This window comes from Colossoma macropomum, unplaced genomic scaffold (assembly GCF_904425465.1).
Source record: "Colossoma macropomum unplaced genomic scaffold, Colossoma_macropomum, whole genome shotgun sequence".
Lineage (NCBI taxonomy): Eukaryota > Metazoa > Chordata > Actinopteri > Characiformes > Serrasalmidae > Colossoma > Colossoma macropomum.
The window spans coordinates 15068239-15084967 of NW_023494791.1; the positions used below are offsets into that span (position 1 = coordinate 15068239).

A 16729-nucleotide genomic window follows, 5' to 3' on the forward strand; every position below is an offset into this window, starting at 1 on the left:
TTAGGTCAAGGAACGGTGTTTAATTGGGAGTTCAGTGTAAAGTCCAGTCAAAATAAAGACATTATACATTTGCAATGCAAAATGGCGCAATCAAGTTACATGCAGTTACATTACACCAATTACACCATATTTTGAGAAAAGATTTATCTATAATTTTTTTGGTATTTTAATATGCCAAAAAATTGTTTGCCACTCTTAACTGTAAAATTCTCCAATGAGAAGGTGGACAGCTGCAACAGAGAAAACTGATTTCCAGTGTCTTTATTTGGGCAGCACTGTGGGTTTGCCTTTACTCCTCCCTTGACCAGTTAGTGTCCTCCACATACTGTGCAGAGCTACTCTGGCCATCAGGAGTGTAATGGTGAAGTTCCGTCGATACCATTCTCTGAAAAAAAAAAAAAAGAAGAAAATAATTTTATTTTAGCTCATCTTTGTGCTGCTTAATAAATAACTGCTGTTGAACTAAATAAATTACACACTTTGAACACAAGTAAGAAGGTCTGTACACTCACTTGTTATAACTTGCATGTTTTATATAGTTTTTGTCTAGGAAGTGTTTGTAGAAGACGGCCATTTCCTCACTATTTAAAGTTCTTTTTCGTCCTGAAAAGAAAAAACAATGTAGTGGCAAACCTTGCATAATACAGAACAAATCAAGCTCTTAAGGTAATCTTCCACTGCAAATATGAAAATGCCCAAACAGTTTAACTGGCCAATAGTCACCTTTAAAATACTATGCAAACACTGTCTTGCTGATGTGTCTATATAGCATTTCATAATTTGATAGTGTCACTGCAGGCTGAATGCTTACTCCATACCTATTTTGGTATGTAGGCAACGTTTATCACTATTTTGCACACGCTACTTGTTACAACAATGTTGTTTTTTTTATTGTACAGTAACATTCATATGAGTTTAAAAGAAAAAAACTTGGATCACCTACCTTTCTCATCTCTTTCTGACAAGCCTTTGGCCTTCAGCTGTAAATGTACATATTCCTCTTTTTCCTATAAATATATGATTAAATATAAATATGGAAAACATAATATTCTTGGTTAATTTCATTTGTTCCATTTGTGCACAGTGATGTATTCAAAACTCAGAACATGTTTTCTAAGCAGGCAAAAGTTACTGCACTGTGATCAGAAAACAGGAAATGAAAAATCTTATCATAATTTTACCATTAAAATAGTATGGTATGATGAATTGTGCTTACTATGACCAGTCAGAAGAGCAAACAAGGTTAAAAAACTGATTTCAGGTTGACTTTAACACTAAGACACACTCAGTGCATGTTAATGGTGCTCTCTAGTGGTCAAAAAATAAAACAGAGTGTGATAAAGGTTTCACCTTGCTAAAGGTGACGTTCTGATGGGTCCAGAACTCGTGGTTCCAGTCCTCTGTTTCCTGTCTCAGATGTCTCAGTTTCCTCTCCAGCAGGGTCTCATTCTCAGGGATGTGATAAATGATTGGCCGCAGGTTTGACAGCCTGTCTGGTGGCCCGATCCAGTCATATTTTGCGGTAGGCCCTGGGTTGAATTTGGTTTTCTTTACAATAAAAAAAAAAAAAAAAAAATACAAAAAGTAAGTCAGCACAGTGGACAGAACGATCAAGACCCAAAAATATTTATCATATTTAAACGCACCATAACAAAACAGAACATTCAAATGCCTTTAAATGTAAATAAATGCTATAGCCTAACCACTGATAACATGAAACAGTGGGATTATTAAAATTCATGTTTTGAAAGAAATTATGTTAAATAAGTTATCATAAAAAGATAAGAATAAGAAGTTAAAACGTCATCCAAGTCCACCTGGCATTAAAGTCACAATGATGGATTTCCAAACACAAAGTAGCATTATTTCGAAATCACTCAAGGAATAGTTTGGGGTTTTTTCTGAATGACAGAGTCATCATCTAAAAATGATCAACACTCCATTATATTTATGTTTCATTGTATTTTGGTTCAAGATACAGCCTAATGATTATACTGCACATTAAAACATACGCAAATCAATTTCATAAAACCAAAACAGCCCTTTTCAGTTAGTGGATTTAATGTTGCATAATGTTTCTCATCTAAGGCATCTAACAATGACAGACCTACAACTTCGCGTTGTCTCAGATACAGTCATCGTTCATTCATATATTCCTTCATTCAATCTGACGCACTCAGCTGGCACCGATAATATGACATTTGACCTCTAAAGCTGGAAGTTAGCGAGCTAAGGATTTCCTAGTTTGGTAGGTAGGGAGCTACAAACCTCTGCTGGTTCATTTCGGGCTGCTGATCTGGCGCAGTGCCGCTTACTCGCCACTACACCACGTATGCAACGCTGAGACCTGAAAAACAGACAAGCTGCTGCTCTTGAATTCATTTTCAATTATTCACATTTCATGTCTATTACATGTCTATTAAGAAATCAGTGTTTGCAGCTATGTGGTGACCTAGCGCGAGCTAACCGCGCACTACACTCGTGAAGATACATTTAGTGAAGCCAGCAGCGAATCATTTAACATTTTTAAAATGGCGGATATTATGGGTCGCTTTTAAAATAAAAGTGTTCGGCGATTCGTATGTGACTTAATACCAGTAGTCAAAAATGCTTTTGGAACAACCAAATAAATAGTCAAAAATGTAGTCTTTTTTTATCCAGACAAATGAATAAATATATCATGGCCTTCAGAACAAAAACTTGTATCTTTACAATCTTTGTTTTTATTTTTTTTTTTATTATTTTTTTTATTTCCAGCTGCCCTTGGAAATAGACATGCTCCAAATTTACTTGGAATTAACTTACACTGAAAGTTAAGAATGTTTATTCTGTCTCCAGTATAACTATTAAAATGACTTTATTGTTACATTAAAATTTAGGTATGTTTTTTCATTCTCTTGTAAAGTAGCTATTTCTCAGATGCAAGAGTTTGTTCCCAAGAGTGATGCTATATGCAGACATCTAGTGTCTGTGCAATGGATTGTAATGTTTTATAGTCGAAGGCCTCATTACTCCCATGATGCCTGAAATCTGACTACTGTCTTTTCCATTCCTGATCTAACACCCTTCTGAACAGTTCATAACATAGCATAGGCTGGTTTGATAAGCAATTGCTGGTGTCCTGCAGACTTTAGATTTACTGCTAATCAAGCAATGTCTGTTTAATTTGTTCTCAATCCCAGTCTTCAGAACTCCAATGTATTCTCCCTGATCATGAGATAAGTCAGATGAGTTAGAGCCAATAAACATGTACTGTGTATGAAAATCCCAGTACTCCATGTAAGAATCACTTGACTATCCAGATAACTAAATAAACCAAATTTATTAGACTAGGGTATTTATATCACTCCTAGTATGAAATGTTGCAGTTGTGTGAAGCTTGTTAAAGGGGATTTCTGGCCTAAAACTAGCATTTAATATTATTTATCATGTAAAATACTGTAGTGCAGCATTGTATCCCTCAACCTCATCGATTTTACATAATTCACAGTGTTGTGTTGTGTTGTTACACAGCTACATCTCACATCCTTTGAGAATCCCTCTCCCACACACAGATGTACCGCTGATGTAGAGGCTATTAAATTCAGATGTTATTCAGCTTCCTAGCAGTAACATCTGGCTTCCTTCTACATTCACCAAACACGTTTCAAACAGCCTGTCCTCAGGTTAAAAATTTGTAGGTCCTCCCATATTTACAATACATCATCAGAAGGGGGTTTTATTTTTAAACCAGATAGTCTCAGCTTTGAGACTGTGGCACCGCTGTAGGAGGCAGGAAGGAATGTGCACAACTGATGTGGCCATATGGCTATTTTTTTTTTTTTTCATTTTAGACAGAGTCCCCCTTTAAAAGGGAATGATTTTTACTAAATCAGATCACCATCGGCCTACCAAACCTTTCTGGATGAAGAATTCCAGCTGCATGATGTCTGTTATTATGACTGAAGTGAGATTTTACAAATATGAAAAAGGCCTCACTGTACTGTTAGAAGGTCAGGTCCCTACACTATATTATTTATATAGCTTTAATACTCAAAATTGGGCACTACATGTTTAATAAAGTCACAAGGACTGTTAACCTGATAAACTACAAATATGTATTCAAATCCCCTTATGAATATTCAACGCGTTTGCTTCCCTGGAAAAGACTTTTGTAAACTTTTACAGTGTCCGCCTTCACACGTTAGATCCGGGAGGACTTCCTCCACTCTTCCTGTTGTTACAGAACTGGACGACCAATATGTTTTACGAGTCTGACTCCACGATAAAAGCAGAAAGTCTCATATCACTGTAAAACGAGGCAAACGGGGGTTACAGTTCCTAAACAGTGCTTTTGTAGCTGTAGACAGCGTGACGAAACTGCTGAAGACGGAATGAAAAATCCAGTTAACTTATTTAAAAAGTTGACAACTGTATAAAAGCTGTAAAAACAAAGATTTTAAAAATATTTAAAGAACGTTTCAAACAGCGGGATGTATTTACACCGTGTGATATGAGATGGTAATGGACTAAACTGCTGGTCATAACGCTTGCGGGTGTTTTGTCCCCTCTGGTCATCAGTGGGAGTCCCGCTGATCCCACTGCTGCCCGGGTTGTTTATCACAGACACTGATGCTCTGATGGCTGTGCGCTGGTTATGCAGGTGGGTATTTATCTAAAAGGCACATCGCACTGCGTTGTTCCTTGTTTACTGGAGTGGTTCTCCGTCTGTTCGGGCGGTTTTGTAGCTTGCTGTGTGTCAGTTTGTGCTGTCGGTGAAGGTGAATGCTCCCTTTGTTTGTACACTTCAGGGACACAAAGCCTCGCTAAACTGAGAGCACCTGTCCGTCCAAGCGGATTATTTTAAAGGCTCGGTGCTAGTTGTTCAAAGCTAAAACGCTCGGTTTTTCAGCCGTTTATTTAGAGGTAAGGCTATCTCTGTACGCATCTTGCCTCTTACACTTTAAACGACACGGCTACGAGTGAGCTAAGCTAGTGACTGACGTTCGTGCACATAAAAGATTAAACCACTTCGTCTCCTGGAAGGACGAGATTATTGAGGCGCCGCAGTTGTTTTAAAGGCGGGACGGGGCGTGAGTGACCGAGGCTTGTAGCATCGTGTCAGGAAAGGCGGGACGTTGAGGGACAGCGGTTGTATTAATATATGAGACGTACGTCTGCGTAGGGAGTGTGTGAGCTCCAGCAGCAGCTCCCTCCTGGTCTCTGAATTGGTTTCCCCGGTCTGTCTATCTGCGCCTGGGCTGCGTGGGATGGGAGGGGCGCCAATGCAGCTCAGCTCGGCTGAACGCAGATCTGCTGCTTAAAACCTCCGAATGCAGACCGGCTGCAAACTCAGCGTGTCATCGATTACTGAAGTACCACAAGGCGCCCAACGCTTCAGCAGCACTGCTTATGGAAACGGGCCTCTTCAGAAATGTGCGCGAACGTCTTCGGCGTGTTGAAGAGGTGAGAAATATTCTGCGCATCTCTGGAGGTGGTGGAGGTGGAGGTGGTGTCTAGCGTGAACTGCACCCATGCTTTCTCGTTTCGTCGCCTATGTGCTGGCAAAAATGCCTTCTCTGCTCCAGACATGTTGTGCTAAATGCAGGGGTTGTTTGGTGGGCGTAGATAACATTTACTGAGGTGCATTAATGCGGATCAGGCTGTGCCTTGTTCATGTTCATGTGCACATGTGAATAATTGTAGAGCAAAATAATGGTGATTTGGCATGCTGGCAGTATTTTTGCACGGCTGCTCATCTTTTCATTTGCCATGTGGATGTTTTTGTAAATCAGCATCTGGACTATTGACCTAGTCTTCATCAGCCTCATACCTCTAGCAGATGGACTGTTCCAGAAAGGGGGATCCTTTACATTATCTATTACCTCATAGCTACAGGCTGAAACGATTGAGAGCCACACAGGCAGGAAAGGGTCTCTAAAGTAGTCCACAGGACCTTGATTTCGGAATTTCAGGCCCTTCTGTACTGATTCACCAGATGTTGTTTGGTCTTAGTCAGAATGCCATGATGCACCCAGCGTCATATTCTTTCCTGCATTCACTAATAGGTTTCGGCATGGATGGCATTTGGGCTCCCTCGCTCCACCCTAACACATAATCCAGAGATTGTGATGTGCCCGTGCTCACTAGGGACTTCATAATCAGAATCCTGGAGCAGACCCATGCCAGGGAGCATAATCAGGTCATCTCCTGCTAGAGGAGCGAACAAGGACAGCTGTACAGCAGGTTGAGCAGCCCGCCTGACCCCACTTATGTCCGGCACATCCTGTCGTTTCATGTTATGTTTCACACTTTCAGTAAAAGCATGCAGAAAGTGTTGAATCGTTCCTTCCAGCCTCCTCATAGTTTTATCTAAATGTGATGGAATTATATGGGGACAGCTGTGTACAGATACAGAGAAGCAAAGAAGTTAGCATTTCAGACAGTTTACTAAACCATCAGTTGTACCTGTTTTTGCTTAATATCTGAGATAGAGTTATATTATACTGGAAATTAACTGATAAAATATGCTTAAGTGTTTACATTAAGCTTAAACCTGTCTTACATATTATCAGGTGAAAATATTTATGCCCCCACTCAGGCTATGTTAGTATATGTCTGCTCTATCCTTTTTCACGGTCACTGCCAAATACACAGTGAATGACCGTGGGATGAGCAACATTCTTCCACATGAAGGAATTTCTCTTCACCTGGTTATATAAGCACATAAGACAAGTAACTATTAACCCATAGGGGCCTACTCTGGTGGGAAAAATACTCCATACTCTGCTGCTTGTCATAAGAGAATGATAAAGTCTAACCACACTACCTTTACACATAGTGTATACTATAGTTTATGTGCACACAATTGTTGGGGCGTGCTTTTAATTACTAATGATAGCAAACAAGCATTGCTTGAACTCTGGAAAGGATGCCTAGCACCAAGCCAATAGATGCTAGATGCAAATAGATGCTGTCCCTTTAAGAGCCAAGAGCATGACCTGTCTATTGTGACCTCACAGACACATCTCTGTGGAATATCCACAGCCTTCAGTCGCTAATAAAATGTTTTCCGAGGTCTCTGAAACTGCAGAGAGCGAACAGACTCAGTCTTGCTTGCGTGTTTTCTTTGCACATTTGTTTTTTTAAAAACATTTTAGTTCTTGCTGGATATCCCCTTTGCAGCCACGCTTGTAAGTACTGCAACTATGATATGCTTAAGATTGTGAACTGACTTCAGGCAATGAACTGAGCTGCAGCTATGGTCATGTTTGTTCTTGGTTTCCCTAAGGGAAGATGTTTTTCCTGTCGAAGGATAGGCTAATATCTCTTCAGGTAGGAAAGCATTTACTTCATTCTGCATGCATGAGGTGTTGAGAGTAATATAAGACCAGGGATCCCGGTTAGGATGTTTTGACTAGACTGGTTGCGGTCAGACATGCACCCCGACTGTGCGACAGCATCGTTATTTTAACTTATGACCAGAGAAGGCTGTGGATCAAAGCCTGAATAACAGTTGTGGCAGTGGATCTGGGCACCAAGCCCTCTGATTTTCGTGCCATAAATACCAGCGCCTAGTTGTCAGTCCAGTTTCAGCTCCTGTCAGCCTGTTCTATTCGCAAAGGTGGTTTAATTACACAGGACAAGGGTGGGTTCTTCTTGACTAAGTAATCCATCCAAATTTTTGAGGTTTCATATGTGCATTCTTGTGTTGGGATTCTGGGTGTTTTTGCTGTAGTCATTCATGATGGGTGGAGGACCTGGTGATTTGGGAAAACAACTGGTTGGGTTGGCATTGCACGTCAGAATACAGATATAGGCAACAAAACCTGCCTTACCTTGTCCTGAAAGTAACTCTTTGAGGTTCTTTGTCGCTGTAGGATAAGATCTGGGGGGATATTTCACAAAGCAGGATTTATTAGATATTTTAAGCCCAAAGTCTGGGCTGTCCAGTATAAGGGGTGCTAACAGTCCTCTCTTTTGTCGTAAATTATAAGCTGAGAAATCCTATTTTATGAAAGAATGCCCAATATATCTGCTCTATTTTCTCTCAGTCGTTCTAGAAAAGTCTCACCCTGCTTCATCCATTGCTTTCTCCTTTCCTCAGCCTCCCATCCCAGTAGTACCACCTCTTTCTCTCTGTCTCCCTCTGTGTCTCTCTCTGAATCCCACTCACTCCCACACTCACTCTCTCCCCTTTTTCTCTCCCTCAGCCTTTTCGGGAAGCCCTTTGATGGTGGGAAGCGGACCATGGATCATGGCAGCCAGCAGCAGCAGCAGACTCAGCAGATGCCAGGGCCGTTCCAGGGGTTCGCAGGGCCTCAGGGTCCATGTCCTGGCCAGCACCCTACCCTGGTACGGCTGGACGAGCTGCAGAGGGAGGTTGCCATGCTGGGCCAGCAAGTGTGCTCCTTCAGCGGCCTTCAGAGCGACAGAGAGTACAAGCGTTTGGAGCGTGAGCTGACCCGGCTACTGCTGGAGATCGATCAGGTCAGGAGCTGAGATGGTAATGATCTTAGAGTAGGAGTGCGCAATCAGCAGCTGATACGTTATTCACCGGTAAATGAGAACATTTAATTATTATTACAGGTCCCATATTGGAATTGCAGCCGATAATTACCAACTGATAATTACAGTTTTGTGCCTCTTTTGTTGTTTGTTGTTGTTTTTTTGTTTTTTTTTTGTGCTTGCACTTGCACTGATGCATATATAAATGCACTCTGATACTACAGAGTGAAAATGTCAGCAGCGTGGATGTTTTTCATGGTTTTTGCAGAACTACAGAATTCCGGTCTATCCACTGAATGGGAGATGTTTTCAGAGACTTTCAGTATCACTAATCTGATTATTCTCCCATTCCAGTGATGACAGTAGGACAGCTAGTTTTAACCCATCTTATGCTCACTGCACTTTGTTGCATGCAAAAGTTTGGGTGCCCCTAGTCAAATGGCATGATTTTGTGAAAGTGAACATACATTAACATATCATGTACAGAGATCACTTCTGCACTGTTTAACACATAGTTACTGTTTAGTTGCTGAATTTGATAATTAGGGGAAAAAAATTAAACACAAAATGTGGCCTATCGAAAAGTTATGGCATATGTTTTTTTATATGTTTTATGTTTTTTTATAATATGTTAAACTCTATATATGTGCTATTGTGTGAACCTGTTTTCAAATGCAAAAACCTAAATGAAAAATAGAGGTTGTTGGTAACAAGGTATTAATTATTGGTTATCGGCTTGTGCCCAGAAATTCCTTGTTAGTGCATCCCTGTAGCTGAGGTTGTACCCTTAGACAGCTCATTTGAATGCATTGGTGAAATGCAAAGGATGTTGATCTTCAACCAGAGAATCACACAACTTTCACACCTGTTTCTGGTGCTTGATCCATGCTGGGATTTCTAAAATATGTCTGAGATTCTTTCACTGCCTTTGGGTGATGTGCTTTGTGTAAGAGTGTAGTGTTTGTGGGTTTGTGTGACAGAAATCCAGGCTGGAATTTTCATGGGAATGTAATTTCCTGTAATCTCAAACAGCAGTGCTGCAGTGTTCCTATTAAGTGCCATTTGTTATTGTGTGTTTGTCACTCAGACTCAAATAAAGCTTACAGCTAAAAGCTCCATAAAAGCGCACAATTTTCCCAAGGTCCTTTTCAATAATAAAACAGTTCAGCTGTTATTTATGATATATGAATTACATGTAGCCTAAGAACAGAAATGCTGTTAGACATAGCTCTTTTGTTTTGTGCATATTCAACTGAACTGAATACCATAAAATGCCATGAAATATTTATTTCACTGTAATATAGGTTCTGTTAAAAGCAACAACACTATTGTGTGACAGCCTATATCAATATACATGATCATACATTACACCAGGTTGATGAATGTGCATGTGTGTGTTTCCTTAAGGTGGAGACAGAGGGGCGGATGGAACTGCAGCAGGCTAGAAAGCGGGCAGCAGGAGAGGTGGAGGGGCTGCTGCGCTACTTGGAGGGCAATGCCACTCACCCGTCTCGACTAGCCATAGAGGAGCTGAGCCGGGAGGCACAGAGCCTTCTTTTGGCTGGAGTGGTGGCGCCATTCCGGCAGGGTCAGGCCCAGGATGCCTCTGAGACTGGTGAGGAGCTGGTGGAGGCTGTGCAGGATGTGGCCATGCGGCTGGCCCAGGTGAAGACAGGTGGGAGCGTGCCTCTCAGAAAGGCTCGGTACCGAGCTCTCACCCGTGTCTGTGCTGTACAGGAAGTGCTGGAGGGCCGCGTGCGCATGCACACACTCGCACTGCCTTTGTCTGATGAGACCCATGAAGCCGTGCAGCGCATCAATCAAGTGATGGTTCAGGTTAGCAATGTGGGGGGTAAGGGCAAAACAAACAAGCTGTGCTGAACTATAACTCTTTGAAATAAAGCTACAATAAGAATACAAGCCTATTTTTTCCAAAGATGGATATACAATTTTCACTGATTGTCACTGGCTACTAAGCCTTCAAAACAATTTTTAAGTTGTGGCTACAATAATAGAAACATAATTATTACATGTACAGTTATTTACAATTAACAAGTATGCTTCAGTACCAAAAAACAGTCAGGTGTTGCTTTGAAAAAAGGCAGTATTTATGAAAAACTTTAAATAAGAACATTGATGTTGTGGGGACAGTAATCTGGTCTGCCCTGACGTCATCCAATTTAGGTTATGTCGTTAGCTGCTGTTTAGCTGCTGCAGTGACTGTGTAACACCCTGCTTATTGAATACCTTGTTTTATAAAAAGCATAGAGCCATTTTAACAAATTTCAGCCAGTAGGATAGCTCAGCAGGGGGGGACCACCATGGTCACCACACCATCACATTAGCTATCTTAGTGGTTATTGTAAATGAATTCTGACCAAATCTGTTTTGATGCAATTAGTTCCGTATCTGATCAAGCAGGTTTGTTAAAAGGGAAAAAGAATGCAAAAAATCTCCAAGGACAGGGGCCACTCGGGCCACCGATTTTTTTAGTGACCAAAATGCAAAATGTTGTGGCCAGGAGCACCGAGCAGTAGGCAATATCTACCCCTGCATTCTGCCTAAATTGTTCATATTTGTGTTTGTAACAAACATGTGATTACTATGAACAAACCTCTCCCCTGATGATCCACTTTTGCATATTTCAAAGTCAGTAATGCCACATGCGTGATTCACATGTCCACTTGTGACACAGGATGATGATGACCGTGTACAGTGGGGGGAAAAATTACAGTAGTTAAACTTGAGTGTTCTCATTATGGTTACATTGCCACATATCAGATTTCTATTTGATCAAGAACCACATATTAAATTGGTTCAAATTTAATTTAAAAAGATCAGTTAGGGACATAAACATTAGGCTGGAGAAGCAAAGACTGATTGAATGATGTTTTACAGGTGAGTGGTGCCCGCTGCCAGCTGGTGGCTCTGCTCATGGGGTTGAGTGGACGTGACAGTTGTGCCCACTTAGCGCGGGTCCTTACCGAGCTGCTGGTGGAACTTGATGCCCTGGATGTGTCCAGTAACACAGCGGTCAGGAACTACAGGAAACAGGTGGTGGAGGAGATCAATGGCCTACTCAAACACATCGACCTGGAGGGGGAGGGAGATGACACTTTCAGGTAACATGCGCGTATACTTCCAAGGCAGCTAGAGAGCATGGGGAAATAGGGCTAGTGGATTATGAAACCAGAGTCTAAATTAAGACAGAAATGGAGTTTGGAATTGTTATTATATACATTTCTAGTGTGTGGCATATAGACTTTAGTATCTTTGTAACTTTGTCTCTGAAAAGTCCCTGATGCTACATCAGAGAGTTCTGGTCAGGGCTTGAGTTAGACCTGTGCCTAGTGACGGTAAACTACGCTAGTTACACTAAAAAATGTACTGCAGGTTTCAAAATATTAGTGTTCATTTAATGATTTATTTCATGCGAACCATAGCAAGACACTTGGATTCTCACACATGAGCATAATTGGACTTGTTGGGTGATATCGTATATTACTGATACATTTAGTATAGCTAGAATGGTGTAATAGCTGCGATGGCTGAGCATGCTCAGTGCTGCAGGCAGGTATCATGCCTACAAAAAGCCATCTATGTTACAATGTTAATTTTAGGATGTTCTAGGCTTCTGTGGCTTTTGCTCCTGTGTTTGCTTCTGCTTCCACTTTCAGGGTTTAAAACTGACAGAAAGAAAAAATGTTTGCAGTTGTTATTATAATTATTAGTAGTATCTCTCTAAGTACATCTGCTAAAGCCTCTGAACATATCATCACTGATGTTCCTGGAAGCATCAGCAGATGTACTTATAGACATAATAATACCAACCCCCACCCCCAGAACCTGGTCTAACCATTTACCATGGTTATTGTTCAACCAGTTATCCAAAAAATAGGATTCTGTTACCAGCAACCAGCACAGGCTTGAGCAATGTACTCGAATGCTGCCTCTAAAAGAGGCGAACACCTGACTTAATTTTCACTAAATTTAATGTATAATTATATATGTATTATATATAATAAATCATTTTTTATTGCTTCACTCTCCAAATAATACATTTTTAAACAATTTTAAGAATTGCTGTGTTCTTTAATCCAGGTTTAATAAACCACTATGCTTGAGCTGTTTGCAGTAAACTGTCCCTAAATGCTGTGGTGACTAAGTAATACATTTATTCATGGAGACAACAAGGTGTTCTGCACGAAGAAAATTGGTTCAACAACTTCAGCATGTAGGAGCACTATCAGCAGTGCCAGACATGCTGAGCTACTTTAGACACGCTCAGTATGTTTATGACTTTGAGTAAAGAGAGCACAAGTATCTTACAGAGCTCCTAACATGCAGTTAAATTAAGTAGCCTTGTTCAACATGGTTTCTCCCACAACTCATGGTGTATTATGAGTAGCTTGAGAGGTCTCTGGCATATGGAGTTAATTGGTTTCAACACAGAAACAGAAAGTAAATCTTCATTTTACAGTGAAATGTATTATTTCAATTAGGCTGTGTGAAAGAAGCCCTGAGCAGATTCTCCAGTGGGAAGGTCACGGTATTCATAGACCAGTTTAGTTACAGGGCTTTGCTAGATAACAAGGCACTGCATGTTTTGAAGGCTTCATGAAGTTTAGAACTGAGGTGTTAACTGCATTTAGAGCATAGCGTTTCACATGAAATGTGTTTTGTTGTTGAAGTGGGCTATTAAAGAAACATTTTGAGCAATAACTTGCTCTGTACATCTAGGTACAGTAGAAGTATGGTGGAAAACATGGTTTTGCACAGCTTAGGTTTAGGTTTATCATATTAATTTCAATCAATTTGATGTAGCCACTGTTTAAAACATTAAATATAAAAATATTTGTAGAAGGATCTTTTTGGTAATGTTTGCTAATGTTTTCATTTGTACTTGCAGGTATGACTTGGCCCAGAACGACTCCATCCGTGAGATTGAGGCTATCCGAGGGCGCGTCTCTGTGCTACGTGGGGAGGTCCTCCGGCAGGGTGTAGCAGGGCAGGGGGCGGAGCTGCAGAGTCTTTTAACTCATCTGGACGAAGTAGACACAGGGCGGAACCCCTGCATCAGGGAGGCACGGCGAAGGGCTGTGCTTGAGATCCAGGCTGTCATCACCTACCTGGACCTCCAGGAAGCCCTCGGGCGCCGTAATCCTGGCGCGGATGAACCTCCGCCTCATGCGGCTGTGTGGCGCGTTCTGGCCAGCTTGTCCGACTTGCAGGCCCAAGTGCTAGGCTTTGACGGTAAGAGAGCTGACAAGAGCTACATGGTGCTTGAGGAGTTGCTGACCAAACAGCTGCTGGCTCTGGATGCTGTGGACCCTCAGGGGGACCAGGGAACCAAAACTGCCCGTAAGCAAGCAGTCAAATATGCCCAGAACATCCTCAGCTACCTGGACATGAAGACGGACGAGTGGGAATACTGAGAGCGAGGAGAAGTGGTGCAGAACGTTGGAATTAAGTGGAAAAAGTGCTTTGAAAAAGTTTTGTGCCTAGTTTATGTTATGACAGTAAAGGACAAGAACAGTGCTGTGGACTTGGTCACAAACAAAAAAAACATGTAGTTTGTATATAAGAAACTTTGCCCTGGACAGTAGAACTCTTACCCCTACATGCACTGCAGTTGCTGCTTTTGATTTTGTCTGGTTATCACCCTCATAGTTGTACCTGAAAACAGCAGTTTTGTTCAATACATTTGTCTGCAAGCAAACAAACATACACAGCATTCAAGTGTTATTGTTACAATTCCGACTCCATCATGTGCTTCTGCGCTTCTAGAGGTTTCTCCTTTTCATAGCTCAACTTGTGCTGTTGATTGATGTGGTGTGGTGCTAAACCCTGTTTTGCTGCCAAAAAAACCTGCTTCCTGGTGGACCATTTGCCTGTGTGGAGCTTCTCGTAACTGGGAGGAGGTTCAGATGCAGTCTTTACTCAGTATAGATACAACACCAGACTGTAGAAATACCTACATAATGACTTCCAAAACCCACCTCACTAGTGTGGCAGCGCATAGCCACATGAGTTACACAAAACAGGCAGTCCGTATTTGAACTCTGTGGATTTCGTTTGCTGGACTGAGTGAATCTCGAGATCTCTCACAAACCCAGATGTAGTCCCAGCTACTCTGACCCAAATATGACAGCTAATCTGAGTCAAAGATAGTATGAAGTCTTTTCACTCTCATCATTCCCTGTGTTTCTTGTGTTCAGTCTTTAGTTTTTATTTTGTTTTTAAGCTCATGTTGACAAAAGGCAGACATCCATAGCAGATATGGAAAATGCTGTGTGGGAGACATTTGGGAAGTTTTTTGTTCCCATGAAGAGTGGTGTGGGAGTGGAGCAGGCAGGCCCTGAGGTCTGTTAGAAAGAGATTAGTTGGAAAAAATCAATTCTCCAAATCAACACCCAAGCTGTCTTCTGTGTATATACCATGTAATGCAGTTTCAGCATGATCCAATAGAGGAGGGGTGAAAATGTATTTAGCTGTTGTGAGCTGAAGTGTTAGAAGGCCAGTTTTCCAGTCTGCAACCAAGTCAGTGGAGGAGTAATGGAAAGACTGAAGGCTTTTCTGGTCTTCCTTACTGGTTGTCATTGTTAGGAGAAAAGTGTGTCTCAAAGCCTTCTGGGAACATGGTGTGTGGATATGTGTGTGTGTGTCTGTTTTATTTTTGGGCATGACAGTGATCAAAGCAGACAGGGGCATTCTAGAACATTCTGCACAGGAGTGGGAGAGGGTGACGGGCTATTAAAAAAGCACCTAAAAATCTTAATGCCCCCTTTTTCCGTGCTTAAATGGTCAGAGTTGTCATGGTAACTGACATTAGGGCTCTGTCCCCTCCTCCTGCTGAGGTCATAGGAACGTTCTCCTGGTGGTCAGTGAGTCATGCTGCAGTTTGATCAGATTAACACTTCAGCTCTTAGTAACTAGCCTCTCACCAGCCCTGACAATCGCTGTTTTCCTTTGTCATCAGTTTTTTTTGCTTCTGAGACACTGCAGGAGGATGTTGTTTGTTGGTCATGAAAAACAGAGCAGGAGTGTCAGCTTCATGTGTTTAAATATTCATCAGAAGCACAAGGCCTGGGGTGATCAGTGCATGCCGTGGCCAGTAATGTGGCATACATTTGCACTCAAGACTGATGAGGGAGCATCCTGTGTTTTGATATGTTTGTTTAAGTTATCAAAATGCAAGATGCTACTTTTTTGTTTGCAGTAGAGCCTGTGGATTTTTTTGGTATCACCAAATACCACAATGTATGGATTATTAGTGATGACAATGCCAGGATTTGAGCTCTCCTAACAATAGGGTGCAACCTTAGGAATGATGGTTATAGTTATCACCAGAATAACATCTTAAAACACACAAAAAAAACATGTTTCTATGAAGAGAACAAATGAAGACAGGAAAAATGAAAGTTAATTAACTGACACTAAAACTGCAAATAAGGAATGATAGCTCTGCCCCATTGTTACAATATTTGTATTATTTAAGAGGTTTGTGTTGTTTATTTGAGATTTAGAAATGTCATCATTGAGAACTGGCAGTGGTATCTTAGTAAAGTGCTGTTTAACTGAAAATATTAGTATAAAATCTAAAATCATATCAGCTAATATTACTGGTCATCAGAATTTTTAACCCCTTAATATTAGTATGATTATCGGTCACATTTTCTCATCGGTCAGGTCCCTGGTGCGCAGTCAGAGATTTTGCTCTTAGGCCTATTGATGTTGTCTTTTACTGACTGCTTCTTAAGGCTGCAAGTGCGATCAATAGATCTAAGTGACATTCAACCCAATTACAACTGAAGCAGTGACAGTTCTCTATTGAGTGCTGACATCAACCGTGTTCCAGATGCTCTGCAGGGCACTCATTGTGAAAGGAGGCTACCAGTATCAAAGAAAATGGGGTCACATTTGGAGTAGACACCAGACCTAAAATAACTTGTCCACATTCAGGAGAAGACCTTGATAATATAGCAGTTAAGTAACTGGAAGACAGAAAGGCAGAAAAATAGTTCAAGGTAGAGAAGAAGTGATAGATGTTGTAGTGAAAAGGAGGAGAGAAAGAAAAGGCCAGGAGAGTTAACTGGCCATTAGTCTGTTGGTCATGATTATATTCTAGTGTTGTCTGATGCAGTTGTCCGTGGTGGCCAGCCAGGCAGTCAGGTTGAAGGACTCGGATTTTTCGGTACTCAGTTCCTTTTTTTTCTGAAGCCAGTTCCTGAAGAAAAAAAAA

At 41.2% G+C, this 16729-nt stretch overlaps 2 protein-coding genes across 3 annotated transcripts; one reads left to right on the plus strand and one right to left on the minus strand.

The window, feature by feature from the left end:
• On the minus strand, positions 1-2513 carry LOC118810358 (cytochrome c oxidase assembly factor 8). Its single transcript, XM_036574053.1, has 5 exons — positions 2269-2513; positions 1351-1548; positions 944-1007; positions 513-603; positions 1-385 (listed from the first exon to the last, which is right to left on the minus strand). The coding sequence occupies exons 1-5, from the start codon at positions 2380-2382 to the stop codon at positions 262-264; spliced, it is 591 nt and encodes a 196-aa protein (XP_036429946.1). The 5' UTR covers positions 2383-2513; the 3' UTR covers positions 1-261.
• Positions 2514-4176: 1663 nt separating this feature from the next.
• bag5 (BCL2 associated athanogene 5) lies at positions 4177-15929 on the plus strand. 2 transcript variants are annotated; one of them, XM_036574054.1, is made up of 5 exons: positions 4177-5445; positions 8193-8469; positions 9895-10323; positions 11386-11609; positions 13397-15929. In XM_036574054.1, the coding sequence occupies exons 1-5, from the start codon at positions 5414-5416 to the stop codon at positions 13920-13922; spliced, it is 1488 nt and encodes a 495-aa protein (XP_036429947.1). In that variant the 5' UTR covers positions 4177-5413; the 3' UTR covers positions 13923-15929. The 2 variants fall into 2 exon arrangements, with proteins under 2 accessions (XP_036429947.1, XP_036429948.1); XM_036574055.1 differs by having other exon boundaries at positions 4178-4642.
• Positions 15930-16729: the final 800 nt, after the last annotated feature.

Coding starts and splice junctions, on each gene's coding strand:
- LOC118810358 (XM_036574053.1), bottom strand. CDS start 2,382: ATGAATTCAAGAGCAGCAGCTTGTCTGTTTTTCAGGTCTCAGCGTTGC. Junction 1,008..1,350: donor AGAACGTCACCTTTAGCAAG/GTGAAACCTTTA, acceptor ATATATTTATAG/GAAAAAGAGGAATATGTACA. Junction 604..943: donor GTCAGAAAGAGATGAGAAAG/GTAGGTGATCCA, acceptor TTTTCTTTTCAG/GACGAAAAAGAACTTTAAAT.
- bag5 (XM_036574054.1), top strand. CDS start 5,414: ATGTGCGCGAACGTCTTCGGCGTGTTGAAGAG. Junction 8,470..9,894: donor TACTGCTGGAGATCGATCAG/GTCAGGAGCTGA, acceptor TGTTTCCTTAAG/GTGGAGACAGAGGGGCGGAT. Junction 10,324..11,385: donor TCAATCAAGTGATGGTTCAG/GTTAGCAATGTG, acceptor GATGTTTTACAG/GTGAGTGGTGCCCGCTGCCA.